This window comes from Atta cephalotes (genome assembly GCF_000143395.1).
Source record: "Atta cephalotes unplaced genomic scaffold scaffold00006, whole genome shotgun sequence".
Taxonomy (NCBI): domain Eukaryota; kingdom Metazoa; phylum Arthropoda; class Insecta; order Hymenoptera; family Formicidae; genus Atta; species Atta cephalotes.
Window position 1 is genome coordinate 4,807,934 of NW_012130070.1, and position 19,514 is coordinate 4,827,447.

Here is a 19,514-nt window from a genome sequence, read left to right on the forward strand (position 1 = left end):
CTGGTTTCCTGACCCGTTTGCACGACAGCCATTTACGAAGCATAATACTCTGCGTCAGCAAAATTTCGGATTTACGATCGCTCGTCCTCGTGAATTTGTAAGAAGCGTCGCTTCTAACAAATTCTAAACTAAAGTTTTCGACGCAGAACATCGTTTGGTTATTCATTCTTCAAGTTGCTATTACATAATTGTTAATAATCTGTTTTCAGAAATTTCATCAATATATTTAATTCTTTTTATTCCATTTATAATCGATAAATTGAATATAATTGACAGATAAACACACGTACATACGTCTATCAAGATGTAATATGTATATTAGCTTATAAATAAATATTATTATTTAAAAATTACATTAAACTTTCTATATAATAGAAGAAAATATTCAAATGTCTTTTGATATTATAAACAGAAATGACTACTCCGGAAGCACCAGCTGACTTCCGACTTGAATATATCGGCGGTTTCGTGCAGAAGAGTTTGAAATTAAAGCCAGAAAAATGGGGAAGATTATTACTGACAGAAGAATATCGGAATGTGGTGTTGGATTTTTTGGACAAGCCATTACCAATCGCTCTTTTTGTCGTTTTAACACCAAATGCGCAATTAGTAGCGTCTTCCAGTTTTCCCATACCGTGTCAGAGAACAAAGGGTAAGTTTTTTATGAATAAAAATAATTTATTATATCAAAATTTATAATAATTAGAAATTATATTTTAACAGTTACTCGGGAGTGGTCGCGTTATGATCATTTTGCCGTACTTCTATTTTCTATTTATATCTTTCAATTTATTGGCACTATATTATATTTTTACCTTTACGTAAATGTTTGTTAATGTTTTCGTATAGTATGCCAAAATAGATGACGTAAACACGCTTATATCTAAAATTGGACATGTTTGTAACAGTTGATCTAAAAGACCGTAGCGTTATATTAGTCTTTTTTTTCTTCTTTTATTGACTCTCGCAGTCAGCCCGGCAATCTGGCAAATAAACTAGTTCGAAAATGCAGGTAATAAATAAAAAAAAAAAGGAAACAATTATGAAAAAGTTCAACAGTTTGACAAAAATTAGGTATGAAATTAGGTACCCAAACCGAAATGGAACACGTCCGTCCCGGTACGCAATAGTATGTAAACTTACTTACGTTAGTGTAATTAATGTTTGTAGTCTCATTTTCTTACTAATTATTACTTAGTAATATTATAGTAATATTATAATCATATATGTATTCTCTAGTTATAACACATATATGTGCGAAAATATATTTCGGTCAAAATAACCAGGACGCGCCTATAGTCAAACGTTAGTTTCGAAACATGCTTACTCTCGGGTTAAATATTGTACTAAGAATTTTCTATTCCATTTCAATGTCGATTTATTTGGTGTAAATATATTATAAGCATTTATATTAAGAAAATAAAGAAAATTTATGTATTGTTACAGGAGTTTACGCAGTCAAAGTAACACAAGCGCCACTACCAAAAGACAAGGAAGCATGTTCGGCCATGTTAATCGTGGGAGATCTATCCCATCGGATTGTCGATCAATTGGCTACGTTAGTGGATAATATCGTCGCTCCTCTTCTCACCAAGCCGGAAAATCATAAAGATTTACCGGAAATAGCGATTCATGATATATGTAAACATGTGCATGCTCTTCGTGGCACATTGTATCAGGTAATAAGCAATCAATAGTTAAATCTTTTTAATTTTTTTTTCAAATAAAATAAAAATAGTAGAAAATCTTTTTAATTTTTTTTTCAAATAAAATAAAAATAGTAGAAAATATTTTATATTTGAATGGATAGGTGAAAGGTCAAGTAAATGGACGAACGGTATTACCGATGCCAGCTGGTCTCGAAAAGGTAACAGAAGTCGAAAGATTGGTTTCTGCAGAAGGACCGCAAGCGGTTGATTTATATCTAAAAAGTGCTATAGAAGGTGTGGTGATAAAATGGGCTTATTTAGTGAATGATGTGGTCACTCATGAATCCAGCATCGCGTTTGATAACGGACAAAATCCGACACCCAATGTTGAGCTAGAATATTGGTCTACCAGATTGGCAAATTTAAGGTATCAAATAATATAGATGATGTATTTTTCATACGGCACTTTTATAGGACAATCAAATAAACATTTTCATTTTACAGTATATCACATAAGAATATTTATTATCGCGCGTATTTTTTGCAGATACATCTACGATCAATTGCAAGAGGATCGTGTGAAAAAAATGGCGACAATTCTTGAGAAAACTGATAGTGCGTATTTTCCTTGTTTTCGTACGTTGTTTGACAATGTTGTCTCCTCATTGGCCGAAGCGAAGGATATATCGTTGTATCTAATGCCTCTGGCGAAATGCTTCAAGACCGTAGAAGAGATTGACTTTGCCGAAGCTAAGCCGCTGATGGCAACTCTGATACATTCGCTCGGATTAGCGTGGGCAAAGTGCAAGAGTTATCAAAGCTCTAGCAAACTCATCATCATGCTTCGGCAGATATGCAATTTATTGATACAGGAGGCACGTCGGTTTCTCGACCCGACATCAATATTTCAGAGCGACGTCGACGAAGCTCTCCAGCGAGTTAAAATATCGAGAGGTAGTAGTCTGTTAAATTAAGCTATTAAACCTTTTATTAATGCTTTCCTAGAAAATTAACATGTGCAATAGAATTATCATTTTTTATTATTGTATAATTATTAATTAGAATGTCTTACTTTACATCGCAGTCGAAACTTGAATAATTATTAATCTATTAATATGTAAATGCTACGTTTTATTTTAGAATAATAGTATATATCATTTTAAATATTATCAATATAATATTTTGACATTGTTTTTTATATTATTTAAATTTATATTATATTTATTTTATATTATATAAAAGTTGTGCTTTGTATAATATTCTTGCCTTGTATAATATCCTAAAAATAACAATTTTAATATATAATATATCGTACAATCCGATTTATTCTTCCGGATTTCTGAAATATCAAAAATATTTTCAATCAGGAGTATTGGAAGAATTCAAAAGACAGTTTGAATTGAGAAAGCACATGCCTGGTTTAAAACCGGAAGCTCCACCTTGGACATTTAATTCGACCGCCGTCTTCACTCGTCTCGATGCTTTCTTGAAACGGCTGACGGATATTGAGTGGCTCTTTGATACTGTTCTCGAATTTTCCAAGTTGGAAAAGATTGAAATAGGCGGCATTCTCGGACGGTCTTTAAGTGCAAGGATCATAAGTGTGTTCAAAGAATTTCAGCAGCTTTTCGTTTCGTTCACCGTGAGGGCAAGCGACGTTCTCGAGCCAGATGACGAATCTTTCGTCATCGATTGCACTAAGTTCGCTAAATCTATCACCGATCTCGATAGTAAACTATCAGCGATTCTATGCCAGGCTTTCGACGACTGTGGCAATCTTGAAAGTGTTTTCAAGGTTTGTATTTCATTTTTTTTTTAGTACAATGTATTTTGTCAATTATTCGTAAAAGATACTTGTTTTTATTTATCAGTTGATAAATATTGCTGGATCGGTACTGGAACGTCCCGTTATACGAAAGCAATTCAGTAATAGATATATTAGAATTCTCGAACTTTTAAACATGGAACTTTCGGTGGTGGAAGTTTTGTTCAATCGTGGTAGCAAGGATGCTTTGATTAATCTACCTCCTTTGGCCGCTGCTTTAACGTTCACTAACATGCTGCAGCAACGTATAGACTTGCCTGTACAATCATTCAAAGCTATGCCGCATCCGTATGTATTACGATCAAAGTTCTTCTTTAAAGATAGAGTTCCTTTTCTAGATAAAAAAGTGTTTTTATGAAGAAAGCTATAAAATTTGAAAAGAAAGATAAATAATATATTTAATTATCTCTCCTCAATTATCTCTATTAATACATTCATAGTTTCTTTCATTTGCAGAATCGTTCACAGCGATGAAGGTAATAATATAATGTCACGTTACAAAAGATTGATGAAAATATTCGCCGATAAGGAGAATGATCTTTTCACTGAGTGGGCACAAACCGTACCGCAAACTGTCGATGTTGGCCTCAAACGTTATTTGCTTTGTAGAGACACTGATGGTAATTTGCTATTGAATTTTGATCCCGATCTTCTCTCAGTATTGAAAGAAGTGAGTTATTTGAAACAAATGTCGCGGTCTGATATTCCCGAAGAAGCAATTAAGGTACATTGATTTAAATGTTTTAATTAAAACGAGCAAAATTATGACTTCACGCTTAGAAAATTAGATTAAGTTTTTATGTTATGAAAGTTTCACCACGTGTGTTTAATTATTTTTATTTTATACCATCAGGTATCTGAGAGCGCGGAGACGTTCAGAAAATTTCGCACAATGCTAAGCAGCATAGTTGATTCATATAACAACATACGTAAAACAACCAAGCGAGTTGAGTTTGACCTAATCGAGTTAGAAATAGCGCGAATCGATTCCCTAATATCCCGTGGAGAAGATGAGCTATGGTGGAGATCAGACGGTCTTTTGGAATATATAACGGAGTTGGGCGATCTCGTAGAAGGGCTGTGGAAGCGCATGAAGTCCGCTCAATCGAACGTGGGGAAGATCAGAAATATTTTGGAACCTTGGATAAAAACGCCCCTCATAGAACGGAAAGACCGTCGCAAGGAGACATTACTGGCCTTAGAAGATCGTTCGGAGAAAGTATCGAAACGTTACGCGGAGATTACGAAAGCAGCTGAGCAGATACACTCGATATTGGAGGAAAATAAGACGCTTTTCCAAATTAATGAGATCGAACAGGAAGCTTGGCAAGAATACGTAAAGTATATCGATGACATTGTGATTGAGTCTCTTCGAAAAGCAGTTGGATGTTCTTTAGGTCTATATCCATCTTAAAATTAAAAAAAAGTCACATTTAATGGCATGAAAAGTTTAATTAACATTTTTGTCTTTAATTAATTTTTAATTTACACAATAAATATATGGTAATGAAAATTTAATAAAATCTAAAAATATTTCTCTTTTTATAATCATTACGTTTAGGTTATTTGGCAGAAAGCATGGAGCCAATCGGTCAGTGCGAGCCATTACTTGAAGCAAAATTAGAGCTTAGGGAACCAGATTTGTATTACATGCCATCACTGGAACCCGATGATCCAGACGGACTTGACCAGCTGATCCTTGGTTTATTAAATGATATTAACGGTATGGCTGCCTTGGTACCGCGATTAAAAAATGATTCTGAAGGATACGCTGAAGAATTAGCGTCCGATATAGACATGAAGGGAATGAAAGATGAGATATTGACAAGTGTAGCTACTGCCGTAGAGGAAGCTACTGACTTTTGTAGTAATTTTGAAGGTATGATTACAAGTATCTAGTTACAAAATAATTCCAATTTAAATTAAGTTGTCAATTTTCAGTATTTTTTCGAATAATTTATAAAAAATCTCATCTAATAATATAAATGTCAAAAAATCATTTTTAAACATGTAAATAATTAAATAATATAACTAGTAAAAGAAAGTTACATTAAAATTAAAAATGTGGATTATTCTGTGCAACAATGTGGATTCTGAGAGAGAGAGAGAGAGAGAGACAGAGAGATTCTTTAATTTTCTCATTCTAAAATATAAATTATAAAATATTATTATATTTAAATCTCAGTGCAACCAATGTTTCATTAGGCTATGCTTATTTATGGCTGGATGATAGAGATGTTGTGATGCAACAATTTCTCGAGTATAGTCGGCAACTGTCGGTGGAAGAAATGGACATGGTAGCAGCTCAGGACCCTAAAGGTCCGACAAAGTCACCGCCGAAAATGGAGCAATTTCGCGAACAAATTGATCTTTACGAGAGTCTCTATGTCGAGATCGAGGAAATGAATCTATCCAAAATATTTTGTGGCTGGTTCAGGGTAGATCTAAGACCCTTCAGACAGTCAGTATTGAATACGGTGTGCAAATGGTCGAGCATGTTCAAAAAACATTTAGTCGATCGTGTAACAAGCAGTCTTTCTAATCTGGGAGCGTTTATAAGGTACTCTCGTACAAAATGTATATATGACATGTGATAGTGTAATTTAAATATTTCAAAATTTCAAGTAAAATATCGCTTTTAATAAAATACTCATTTAGAGTATTGTTTCTTAACTCATATAAAAAGTCTACATGTATATTTTTTAATTGGTAATATGACTTTATTTTTATAAATATTGTACTTGATTTCTAGATTAGCGGACGAAGGATTGTTACAACAAGTACAACCAGGTGATTATGCGGCTTTAGTTAGCATAATGGGCTTCCTACTGCAGGTGAAAGAACGTCAACCAACTACGGATGAGATGTTCCATCCCTTAGAGGAAACCATTGAGTTGCTCAAGTTCTATGATCAAGATATACCCGAAGAAGTAAACGTGCTGTTGCAAGAGTTGCCGGAGCAATGGGCAAACACGAAAAAACTCGCTCTTATGGTGAAGCAGCAAGTTGCGCCATTACAGGCAGGTCTGTAAAATGAGAAGCAATATTATTAAATTGATAATGTTATGAATTAATCAATTTAATATTTTATTTAATTATGAGAATATTATACGGATAAAAATAATTACTTTTAAAATTAGTAATAATGCGCAATAATCTTTATTTGTTATGAAAACAAAATTTTTTAAAATTTAGTTTTATGTTTAGATATTCTATAATATTATTGTAATGTAATATCATTTGTACAAATCGTTATATTCAATAACGATATGAAAATAATAGGCGAAGTATCACGAATTCGTGGTCGGATTTCCGCATTTGATATTACAATAAATCAGTATCGAGAGGCATTTCGGCGATACACATTCTTTAAGTACGACTGCAAGAATCCGTATGAGCTATTAGACGAAGCTCACAAGGAGATCCTCATGCTGGAACGTCAAATGAAGGATATACAAGAATCTGCCTCGTTGTTTGAAGTGACGGTACCCGAATTTAAACAGCTGAGGCAGTGCAGGAGGGAGCTGAAGATGCTTAAGCAACTCTGGGATTATGTAAATATAGTGCAGAGTAGTATCGAGGGATGGAAGACGACGCCCTGGAGAAAAATCGACGTGGAGAATATGGACATCGAGTGCAAGAAGTTTGCGAAGGAGATACGTGGTTAGTAGCTAAGAAATTGTCCACGAACTCCAAGGATTCCCTCAAATTGCGCGAATATATTTTTATAAAATATTACTACTTCTCGCACCCACCCTTTTTCACTTTTGCATAACTGAAATTAACGTTGTGCAAAATATACGTAGCTGTGTATTATTATTTGCAAAATCATAAGAAAATATTTCCCTCGCTTGGACAATACAATTTTAATCTCATCGGATGTATTTCATTTAGTAGCATTGGATAAAGAAATGAGACCTTGGGACACTTACGTATCGTTGGAAGCGACGGTGAAGAATATGCTTACGTCGCTGCGTGCCGTAGGAGAATTGCAAAATCCAGCTATTCGGGAGAGACACTGGCGACAGCTGATGAATAGTACTAAGGTATCGCTGGAAATTGCAGAGCGGATATTTAATTCATTTCTTTATAAATTTATAAATTAGAAGATATATTTGATATCCAGCTTATAATTAGCTGAAAGAAGATATAAATTCATACAAAACTCAACGCCTTATCCATTTATATTCTAAGATTTTGCTACGATCATTACATTTGAAATGATTCTGCGAAATTGTACATAACAATAATGCGTGTGCGTAATCACATCAGATCATACTAGACTTAGTTGCACCGCTGTATATATACGCTATCGGTGTTACAGAAATTGGGCAACATGACTCCAGAAATGACCGTAAGTCCGCTGTACATATGCTGTACATACCACGTGAACTTATTTTAAAAATCTCATTCTCATTATATTTTCAATATAAAATTGTAAATTTTGATAAAATCAATCTCGGCATGATAGTTCTTCGCAAGTGCGCACTATTACATATCATATCCGACACTTACATGTATGTTATAACATTTATATTTTATACGCACGGCTACATCATAGCATGGAACACGCTGATCAATATAATATTAAGATTTTAGAATTTGATTATTCGCAAGATTCATACTTACAAGCTTACTCAATGCTAAATGTGTCTAATGATTTTGATATGAAATTCGCATTCAGTTTAATAATAAAATGATGGTAAGAATAGCCATATTTAGCATTAAATATTAGAATTCAGATAATCATATTTAATTCACTATCATTCTTTTATTATGTAAGTTCTTCATTATTCATTCATTGTATAAATCACTGTACAATTCTTTAATAAATTTGCTAATGAACACAAAATATCACTGCCATATTTTATATTATTTAGCAATTTCCTATATCGCTCTAAAGTAAATCACACGATCTGCTTTTTATTGAGAGTATATAGCTACATCGTCAGACGACTTTTTTACACGTAGGTTCGTTTCGTAATGGACGAATCGACGACTTTAGCTGATCTGCTCGAATTAAATCTCCACGATTGTGAGGAGGAAGTTAAAAATATAGTGGACAAAGCGGTTAAGGAAATGTCCATGGAGAAATATATGAAAGAGTTGAATGTTACGTGGTCTAAAATGGAATTCGAGCGAGAAGTTCATGCTCGTACGAGAGCTACTTTAATAAGAGCTAGTGAAGAATTGATTGAGACCTTAGAGGAAAACCAGGTTATTTAATTAATACCTTCAACTTTAAATATTTAAATATTTAATTAATACCTTCAACTTTAAATATTTTCAATTAACTCATAATCAACAACAGAAATATTATTGTATTATGATTATTAATTTAAGGGTAATTTCCTTCCTAAAATTGTAGGTACAATTGCAAAATCTGATTACCTCAAAATTTATCGCGCATTTCTTGGAGGAAGTATCGTCGTGGCAAAAGAAACTGAGTATCGCCGATCAGGTGACGACAATCTGGTTCGAAGTTCAACGTACGTGGATGCATCTCGAGAGTATATTTATGTCATCTGAAGATATTCGACGGCAATTGCCAGTGGATGCTGAGCGATTTGATCGCATTGACAAGGAATTTAAGGAAATGACGGAAGAGATGGCGAAAACACCGAACGTCATCGAGGCGACGAATAAGGACGGTCTTGTGTTCGCTTTGGACGTTCTGCAAAAAGAGCTCGTATTATGCGAGAAGGCTTTGGCAGAATATCTCGAAACGAAGCGTCTCGCTTTCCCGCGATTCTACTTCGTTTCTTCCAGCGATTTATTGGACATACTTTCGAATGGAAACCAACCAGAAATAGTAGCGAAACACTTGACGAAGTTATTCGATTCTATGGCGCGGCTAAACTTCGACACTAAGAATACTTCGTTAAAGCGCATCCTAGGTAAATAATTAATCATGAATGATATTTCGCGTTAAAATATTAGTTATTTTTCATCATATTTCAGGCATGTTTGCTAAGGACAGCGAATACGTAGACTTCGCAAATTACGAGATGATTTGTGAAGGAGCTGTGGAAGGATGGTTGAATCGTCTTCAGAAAGCCATGCGCGTGTCCATTCGGCATTATTTCAGTGAAGCGGTTGTAACATACGAGGAAAAGCCGCGAGAGCAATGGCTGTTCGATTATCCGGCCCAAGTATCTCTTTGCGGAACACAAATTTGGTGGAGCACCGAAGTCAATCTAGCCTTCGCTCGTCTCGAAGAAGGTTACGATAACTCGCTGAAGGACTATTTGAAAAAGCAAATTTCGCAGCTAAGTACTTTAATCACACTACTGATAGGAGAACTGACCAAACAGGAGAGACAGAAGGTCATGACTATCTGTACAATCGACGTTCATTCTAGAGACGTCGTGACGAAGCTGGTGCAATCGAAAGTGGAGAGCGCGCAAGCTTTTCAATGGCAAAGTCAATTGCGACACAGATGGGATGAGAAGGAAAAGGATTGCTTCGCAAATATTTGCGACGCACAGTTCAAATATTCTCACGAATACTTGGGTAATACTCCCAGGTTAGAATATGCATTTATGTTTCACTTAATATTTATTTATTTTTGATTACCAACGCAATATACATTTGTTTGTTTCCAGATTGGTCATAACGCCACTAACGGACAGGTGCTATATAACTCTGACGCAATCTCTGCATCTCATCATGGGTGGTGGTCCAGCCGGACCGGCTGGGACTGGAAAGACAGAGACCACGAAAGATCTTGGCAGAGCTCTTGGCATAATGGTATATGTGTTCAATTGTTCTGAGCAGATGGACTACAAATCCTGCGGTAACATATACAAGGGTCTGGCGCAGACCGGCGCATGGGGTTGTTTCGATGAATTCAACAGGATCACTGTTGAGGTGCTCTCGGTGGTCGCCGTGCAAGTGAAATCGATTCAAGACGCTATCAGAGATAAGAAGGAACACTTCAACTTTATGGGCGAGACAATAGCTCTCGAGCCGACTGTTGGCATATTCATCACCATGAATCCGGGTTACGCCGGCCGTACGGAATTGCCGGAAAATCTGAAGGCGCTTTTCCGTCCCTGCGCCATGGTAGTGCCCGATTTCGAATTGATATGCGAAATAATGTTAGTAGCGGAAGGATTTCAGGACGCAAGAGTACTCGCAAGAAAGTTCATTACATTGTACACGTTATGTAAAGAATTGCTATCTAAACAGGATCACTATGACTGGGGTTTGAGAGCAATAAAATCGGTTTTAGTGGTCGCCGGTAGCTTAAAAAGAGGTGATCCCGGCAGACCAGAAGAACAAGTACTAATGAGAGCACTGAGAGATTTCAATATTCCCAAAGTGGTGTCGGATGATCTACCGGTTTTTATGGGACTAATAGCCGATTTATTCCCAGCATTGGACGTTCCTAGAAAAAGAGACGTTGAGTTCGAGAAGATGGTGAAGCAAGCGGCCGCCGATCTAAGTCTACAACCAGAAGACGGTTTTATTCTCAAGGTTGTACAGCTTGAGGAGTTGTTAGAAGTGAGACACTCCGTCTTTATCGTAGGTATAACTGGTTCTGGAAAGACTCAAGTTTGGAAGACACTGTTCAAAACTTATCATAATATGAAGAGAAAGCCTGTGTATAACGATCTTAATCCTAAAGCTGTAACCAATGACGAACTCTTCGGTATCATCAATCCAGCGACGCGAGAATGGAAGGATGGTCTTTTCTCGGTAATAATGAGAGAACAGGCCAACCTAGGCGGCGAAAATCCAAAGTGGATTGTCTTGGATGGCGATATCGATCCGATGTGGATTGAGTCGTTGAATACCGTTATGGATGACAACAAGGTTCTGACGTTGGCTAGCAACGAACGAATTGCCCTTACGCCAGCCATGAGATTACTTTTTGAAATCTCGAATCTAAGAACCGCCACACCCGCGACGGTCTCTCGTGCCGGTATCCTATATATAAATCCGCAAGATTTAGGATGGAATCCGTATGTAACCAGCTGGGTCGAGAAACGATCTTTGCCGAACGAGAAATCGAATCTCGTCATGCTCTTTGATAAATATATCCCTACTTGTCTCGAAACTTTACGAACGAGATTTAAGAAGATAACACCCATAGCCGACATGGCACACGTCGAGATGCTATGCCATCTTCTCCATTGTCTCTTAAAACCAGAATTGACAACCGGCGACTTCCACAAGGATCATTACGAACTTTATTTCGTGTTCGCCGCCATCTGGGCTTTCGGCTCCTCGATGTTTCAGGATCAAACTGTGGATTACCGAGTAGAGTTTACTAAATGGTGGACCAATGAATTCAAGCAAATAAAATTTCCGTCACAAGGAACGGTTTTTGATTATTACATCGATAACGAGACGAAGAGTTTTCTTCCTTGGACAGAACGTCTATCAAAATTTGAATTGGATCCAGAGATACCATTGCAAGCGATTCTAGTTTACACGTCAGAATCTATCAGAATAAAATATTTTCTCGACTTGTTGATGCCGGAGAAACACCCGATAATGTTAGTCGGCACGGCTGGTTGCGGTAAAACGGTTCTGATTGCTGAGAAACTTCTTCAGCTTTCTGAAAATTACGCGGTCTCTAACGTACCGTTCAATTTCTACACCTCGTCTGAAATGCTGCAGAAAATCTTAGAGAAATCACTAGAGAAGAAAGCGGGTAGAAATTATGGTCCGCCAGGAAATAAGACCTTAGTATATTTTATCGATGATATGAACATGCCAGAAGTGGACGCATATGGTACGGTCCAGCCTCACACATTAATTAGACAACATTTAGATTATGGTCATTGGTACGATCGAACCAAATTAAGCCTAAAGGACATCCACAATTGCCAATACATCAGCTGCATGAATCCGACTGCCGGTTCATTTACCATTAATCCGAGATTGCAAAGACATTTTGCTGTATTTGCTGTCAGTTTTCCAAATGTGGATTCTTTAACAACAATATACTCCTCCATTTTGTCACAGCACTTCGCAAATGTAGAACACAGGTTAATATTAAAATAATAAAATTCTCTACACATTTGTACTAATAATTTGTACTAATAATTAAATCACTCACCAAGTTCTAGTTCTCAAAAATTCAATTATTGTTAATATTAATTAATAATAATCAGGTTTCCTATAAGCGTCATCGAGTTATGTCCCAACATTGTGCAAGCAAGCATTCAACTACATCATCGTTGTGCTCAAATGTTTTTACCGACAGCCGTGAAGTTTCATTACATCTTCAATCTCCGTGAACTTTCCAATTGCTTTCAAGGTTTATTGTTCAGCGGCAACGAGTGCTTACAATCCTCGGTGGATTTAATCAGACTCTGGATGCACGAAACTCAACGCGTCTACGGAGATAAGCTAACGGACGAAAAAGACATTGAAAGTTTTTTGAAACTACAACTCGATATCCTGAAAAAGAATGTGGAGGAAGTCGACGAAGGTGCGATTCTGGAAAAGCCCAACATCTATTGCCATTTTGCAGGTCCGTATTTTCTGATTCTGTTTTTATTCTCTGTTAAAATATTTTTACAAAATTACTAATAGTGAATTAATTAATTCTTTAAAATTTATAACAATTAGCATCAACATTTTGTTTTAAGAAGTATAAAAATGTATATCTTTTCGGAAATTATTAAAAAGATTGCATAATGTTTAGGAGGCGTTGGAGAGCCGAAATACATGCAGGTCAAGGACTGGGCAACTTTACATCGTTTGTTGTCAGAGGCAATGGTCAGCTATAATGATTTAGTAGCGGCCATGAATTTAGTACTTTTTGAAGATGCTATGATGCACGTATGTCGCGTAAATAGGATCTTAGAATCACCCAGAGGTAGTGCGCTCTTAGTGGGTGTGGGTGGCTCCGGTAAACAGAGTCTTTCACGATTAGCAGCTTTTATAAGTTCATTAGAAGTTTTCCAAATTCAGCTGAAGAAAGGTTACGGCGTAACTGATCTCAAGTTGGAACTCGCCGCTTTGTATTCAAAAGCTGGCTTGAAAAATTTGGGCATCATGTTTCTGATGACAGACGCGCAAGTTCCAAACGAGCAATTCCTAGTACTTATCAATGACATGCTCGCGTCTGGAGAGGTTCCTGATTTATTCGCCGAGGATGAGATGGAAAGTATAATAGCAGGTTTGAAAAATAATTTTAAATATAAATATAATTATATATATAAATATAAATATAAATATAAATATAAAAATAATTTTAAATTAAAATATAAATAAATAAAATAATATTTATATATATTATTTGCATGGCAACAATAAGTTTGTATCATTTTTATAATAAAATTTGTATCATAATATCTTTCCAATCTTTTTATTAGTATTACTATTTTTTATTATTTTATTATTTGCTAAAATTGTTAAGCTTAACATGAAGATAGATATTAGCATTTGGCATATCTTATTAAAATTTAATAGGGGTTCGTAATGAGGTGAAAGGCGCCGGTATGTTGGACACACGCGAAAATTGCTGGAAATTCTTTATTGATCGCGTTCGTCGACAACTCAGAGTAGTATTATGTTTTTCTCCCGTCGGTTCGACATTGCGAGTCAGATCCAGAAAATTTCCGGCAATTATAAACTGTACAATGATAAACTGGTTTCATGAGTGGCCTCAGGAAGCATTAATGTCTGTGTCGAAAAGATTTTTGCAGGAATTGGAGGAACTGCCAGAAACTTACAGGTATATTCAATATTATAAAATAATATTGGAACTTGAATAAAGATAGCTACAGGTACATTCAGCTAAAAAAAATAAGAGACGCATTCTTTCTAACAGAGAATCTGCTGCCAAATTTATGGCTCATGCACATACCAGCGTAAATATAGCTAGCCGTCATTATCTGAGCAGCGAACGTCGTTACAATTACACGACTCCAAAGTCTTTTCTGGAGCAAATAAGTTTATATACTAGGTTGTTAAAAACAAAAACTTCTGAACTACGTGCTAGAGTGGCTAGATTGGAAAATGGCTTGGACAAGTTGAGATCAACAGCAGTACAAGTAGACAAATTAAAAAAGAAGTTGGCTGTACAAGAAGTAGAATTACAGCAAAAGAATGATGCTGCAGATGCTTTAATTGCTATAGTTGGTGTCGAAACAGAGAAAGTCCAAAAAGAAAAGGCGATAGGTTTGTAATATCATTAGTGTATAATAAATTACACAATTATATATAGGTATATATATATATATATATATATATATATATATATAAACATAATTTAATTAAAAAATTATTTAATTTAGCGGATGAGGAGGAATCCAAAGTGGCCGTGATTGCTGAGGAAGTTTCAAAGAAACAAAAAGATTGCGAGGTGGATTTAATGAAAGCCGAGCCTGCTTTGCTGGCCGCGCAAGAAGCTTTAAACACTTTGAACAAAGCAAATCTAACCGAATTAAAATCATTCGGTTCGCCTCCCGGTGCTGTAACAAACGTTACTGCTGCAGTCATGGTCCTTTTGGCACCAGCTGGCAAAGTAGCTAAAGATCGCAGTTGGAAAGCAGCCAAGGTATTATCAAATCGATTGAAACCATTCGAGAGAGTAGTTCTCTCTTGTCGATTCCATTTAAGCAACAAGCGTCAAAAATTATATTTTTCATTTTCTCCTAAAGATCATGATGGCGAAAGTGGACACTTTTCTGGATTCTCTGATCAATTATGATAAAGAGAACATACATCCTGAGGTGATTAAAGCGATACAGCCGTATCTCAAGGACTCCGAATTCGAGCCTGAGTTTGTAAGATCCAAGTCAGCCGCCGCGGCGGGCTTATGCGCTTGGGTAATTAATATTATCAAGTTCTACGAAGTCTTTTGCGACGTGGAACCGAAACGGAAGGCACTTGCACATGCAAACGCAGAACTTGCTGCAGCTCAGGATAAGCTTAGTGGTATCAAACGAAAAGTAGCTGTAAGTGAATGTCAATATCAAAGGTTATTTTCTGTAATTCAATATCTCAAAGTTCTATAAAACTGCATGACATATATTATTTCACGTGCAATGTTATGTTTAATTATTATTAAGATAGTTTAAATAATCGACTTCTTTTCTCAGTCCTTAGAAGAACAGTTGGCGAAATTAACGGCGGACTTTGAGAAAGCGACATCCGAAAAATTAAAATGCCAACAGGAAGCCGATGCCACTAATTCAACGATTGAATTAGCGAACAGATTAGTCGGTGGTTTAGCATCCGAGAACGTTCGTTGGGCCGATTCGGTAGCCAAGTGAGCATTTTTTATGATATATAATATTTTATTATAATTTATATAATAAAATAAAAATAAAGTAAAAATTGCAAATATTTATAGCTTTATGCAGCAAGCATCGACGCTACCTGGCGATGTACTACTAGTGACGGCTTTCATATCTTACGTGGGTTGTTTCACAAAACAATTCCGACAGGATTTATTAAATAAGCAATGGTTGCATTTCATACGTAGTATAGAACCGATAATCCCGATTACAGAAGGCTTAGATCCTCTCTCATTGTTAACGGACGACACGCAAATTGCCAAATGGAATAACGAAGGATTGCCGAATGATCGAATGTCGACAGAAAATGCTACAATACTGACTAACTCCGATCGTTGGCCGCTAATGATAGATCCACAGGTACAGAATCAAGAAATCATGCAAAGTCAAATTCGATAAGACTCGATAAGAAAATTATAAGAATCTTTTACAGCTTCAGGGTATAAAGTGGATCAAGGAGAAGTACGAAGACGAGCTGAAAGTAATCAGATTAGGTCAACGTGGTTATTTGGAAGTGATTGAATTAGCATTAGCAAATGGATCTACAGTCCTGCTGGAGAATATCGGGGAGACTGTAGATCCTGTTTTGGATCCTTTGCTCGGTCGAAATTTAATCAAGAAAGGTCGAGCTATTAAGATCGGCGATAAAGAAGTGGAATATAATTCCATGTTCAGATTGCTACTGCACACGAAACTTGCTAATCCCCATTATAAGCCGGAAATGCAAGCGCAAACTACGCTGATTAATTTTACAGTGACGAGAGACGGCTTAGAAGATCAATTGCTCGCGGAAGTGGTTAAGGCAGAGAGACCAGATTTGGAGGAATTAAAGGCAGAACTTACTAGGCAGCAGAATGATTTTAAGATTACTCTCAACAGTCTCGAAGATTCGCTTCTCTCCAGGTACAAGATCATCATTAAACAATTTAGAATTTATAAATTATTTGATAAGTAAAATATTTTGCATATAAATTATGCAAATATCACATGAGAAAGAAGTTTACTCCTTTAAAAAAATTTTCTGTACATATAATAATTAATATTCTAATAATCTACAATTTTCTTTTTATATTTTTTTAATTTATTGATATTAGTTGATGATACACAAGAATTTGTAATAAATTATTGTGCTAAGCGGTAAAAATAAATACAATTATTAATTTAAATATTATCTTAGACTATCATCAGCCGGCAGCAATGTCCTTGAAGACACATCTCTCGTGGAGAACTTGGAAACTACTAAGCGTACTGCCGCGGAAATCGAGTCCAAAGTTACGGAAGCTCATGGTACCAGCCGACAGATCGATGCGGCTCGAGAATTATATCGGCCAGCAGCAGCAAGAGCCTCATTACTGTATTTCATTTTAAACGACTTAAATACGATTAATCCTATTTATCAATTTTCGCTAAAGGCTTTCAGCGTAGTCTTTCAGAAGGCGATCTTAAAAGCTGATCCTGCCCCTGATGTTGCGGCAAGAGTACAGAATCTGATCGAGTGCATCACATATTCAGTTTTTATGTACACCAGCAGGGGACTTTTTGAGTGCGACAAGTTGATCTTCGCCTCGCAAATGGCTTTTCAAATATTATTGGTAAGAAACGAAGTCACGGCTAGCGAGTTGGACTTCCTTCTGAGATTCCCTATAACGCCACACGTCACCTCGCCGGTCGATTTTCTCACCAACACTAGTTGGGGTGGCATAAGAAGTCTGTCTACGAGGGAAGAGTTTCGGTATGCACGATGAGAAACTGTTGTCCCGTTGTCCTTTAGTCACTCACTTGTTTCGCTTGTTCAAAGGAATTTGGACCGGGACATTGAGAGTTCCGCCAAACGCTGGAAAAAGTTTGTAGAGTGCGAATGCCCGGAGCGCGAGAAGTTTCCTCAAGAGTGGAAAAACAAGACGGCAATACAACGTTTGTGCATGCTGAGAGCTTTGAGGCCGGACAGGATGACGTATGCCATCGCAGCGTTTATTGAGGAGAAACTTGGTGCAAGATACGTCGAAGCAAGAACGGTGGAGTTTGCGAAATCTTATGAAGAGACTAGCCCGGGCACTCCCATTTTCTTTATTCTGTCGCCCGGAGTAAATCCATTGAAGGTGATTGCGAAATATTTCTTTATTATTTTTCTTATAAATAATCCAAAGTTTTTAATAATTAATTTTTAGAATTCGTTCAAATAAATAAAAATCAAATTATTAAATTCATTTTATAAAATATCAAAAAATAGAGATAGTAAAACAGAAAATGTGTTATTTTGTGTTTAGGATGTGGAAGACCTAGGTCGTCGTCTTGGTTTTATGTCAGATAATCAAAACTTCCATAATGTATCCCTTGGTCAAGGACAAGAAACGGTGGCCGAACAGGCTATAGACATAGCAGCCACAAATGGTCACTGGGTGGTATTGCAAAATATACACTTAGTAAAGAAATGGCTTCCATTACTGGAGAAGAAATTGGAAACAGCTGCAGAAGGTTCTCATCCCGATTACAGAATGTTCATGAGCGCAGAACCAGCTAGTACGCCAGCTGGACATATAATACCTCAAGTAAGAATATTTTTATATTTTATATTTTCTATTTTATATTCTTTAAATAAAGATAATAAAATCAATTAAATCAATTAAATCAATTTAAAAATTTTATTTGTATTCTATAAACAAATCTACAAATCTTACTTAATTGTTGAAATGTAATGAAAGAAAACTTAGTTCGATAATATTTTATCGATATTTATGATTATTTTTAGGGTATTTTAGAATCATCAATTAAAATTACAAACGAGCCCCCCACCGGCATGCAAGCTAATTTGCATAAAGCTCTGGACAATTTTACTCAAGAAACTTTAGAAATGTGTTCTAAAGAAGCCGAATTCAAAGCGATTTTATTCTCTTTATGCTACTTCCACGCAGTTGTCGCGGAACGTCGTAAATTCGGACCCCAGGGTTGGAATAAAATATATCCCTTCAATGTGGGAGATCTGAACATTAGTGTCAGTGTACTTTATAATTATTTAGAAGCAAGTCCGAAAGTACCTTGGGAAGATTTAAGGTTAATTTATACTTAAATTTATACTTAAATTAAGATCAATAATAAATAAGCTAAATATACAGTAATTTATACTAAAAATTATATAGAATAAACGAAGTTATGTATGTGAATACATAATTTAATTCAAAATGAAGCTATCTCTCAAAAGAATTTAATAATTAATATTCTAAAAAGGTATCTCTTTGGAGAAATTATGTATGGTGGTCACATAACAGATGATTGGGATAGAAGGCTTTGCGTATCCTACCTTGAAGAATTAATGCAACCCGATCTGATCGATGGAGAACTGCAACTGGCACCAGGTAAACTAACAGGCGATCGATTATTTAATATTAATTTTTTATGAGTCGTGAATATCTCAAATCTCTGATCATCTTGCGCATTTCAGGTTTTCCTGTACCTCCTAATACAGATCTAATCGGTTATCATACATATATTGACGAAGCTATACCACCGGAATCACCATATTTATATGGATTACATCCAAACGCGGAAATCGGCTTTCTAACAATGACGGCTGAGAATTTATTTCGAACAGTCTTTGAGATGCAACCACGTGACACTGGCAATTCAGGAGGACAAACCGTTACTAGAGAAGAAAAGGTGTTATTTGTGTGTGTGTGTGTGTGTGTGTGTGTGTGTGTGTGTGTGTGTGTGTGTGTGTGTGTGTGTGTGTGTGTGTGTGTGTGTGTGTGTGTGTGTGTGTGTGTGTGTGTGTGTGTGTGT

General features: G+C 36.1%; 1 protein-coding gene across 1 annotated transcript in view; it reads left to right on the forward strand.

Moving 5' to 3' along the window:
- Nucleotides 1-414: 414 nt before the first annotated feature.
- Nucleotides 415-19,514, forward strand: part of LOC105626844 (dynein beta chain, ciliary) — a 20,837-nt gene continuing 1,737 nt past the window's right edge. The window contains exons 1-32 of the mRNA XM_012208137.1: nt 415-652; nt 1,447-1,679; nt 1,811-2,076; nt 2,197-2,606; nt 3,020-3,444; nt 3,521-3,762; nt 3,931-4,198; nt 4,328-4,871; nt 5,036-5,353; nt 5,680-6,034; nt 6,227-6,498; nt 6,757-7,137; nt 7,372-7,520; nt 8,446-8,691; nt 8,843-9,371; nt 9,436-10,000; nt 10,080-12,473; nt 12,600-12,961; nt 13,136-13,612; nt 13,906-14,170; nt 14,267-14,616; nt 14,733-14,995; nt 15,099-15,395; nt 15,540-15,709; nt 15,794-16,097; nt 16,171-16,640; nt 16,915-17,469; nt 17,536-17,836; nt 18,005-18,286; nt 18,487-18,788; nt 18,963-19,090; nt 19,177-19,391. Of these exons, the coding sequence (XP_012063527.1) occupies nt 415-652; nt 1,447-1,679; nt 1,811-2,076; nt 2,197-2,606; nt 3,020-3,444; nt 3,521-3,762; nt 3,931-4,198; nt 4,328-4,871; nt 5,036-5,353; nt 5,680-6,034; nt 6,227-6,498; nt 6,757-7,137; nt 7,372-7,520; nt 8,446-8,691; nt 8,843-9,371; nt 9,436-10,000; nt 10,080-12,473; nt 12,600-12,961; nt 13,136-13,612; nt 13,906-14,170; nt 14,267-14,616; nt 14,733-14,995; nt 15,099-15,395; nt 15,540-15,709; nt 15,794-16,097; nt 16,171-16,640; nt 16,915-17,469; nt 17,536-17,836; nt 18,005-18,286; nt 18,487-18,788; nt 18,963-19,090; nt 19,177-19,391 (12,576 nt within the window). The remainder of the gene's footprint in view (nt 653-1,446; nt 1,680-1,810; nt 2,077-2,196; nt 2,607-3,019; nt 3,445-3,520; nt 3,763-3,930; nt 4,199-4,327; nt 4,872-5,035; nt 5,354-5,679; nt 6,035-6,226; nt 6,499-6,756; nt 7,138-7,371; nt 7,521-8,445; nt 8,692-8,842; nt 9,372-9,435; nt 10,001-10,079; nt 12,474-12,599; nt 12,962-13,135; nt 13,613-13,905; nt 14,171-14,266; nt 14,617-14,732; nt 14,996-15,098; nt 15,396-15,539; nt 15,710-15,793; nt 16,098-16,170; nt 16,641-16,914; nt 17,470-17,535; nt 17,837-18,004; nt 18,287-18,486; nt 18,789-18,962; nt 19,091-19,176; nt 19,392-19,514) is intronic.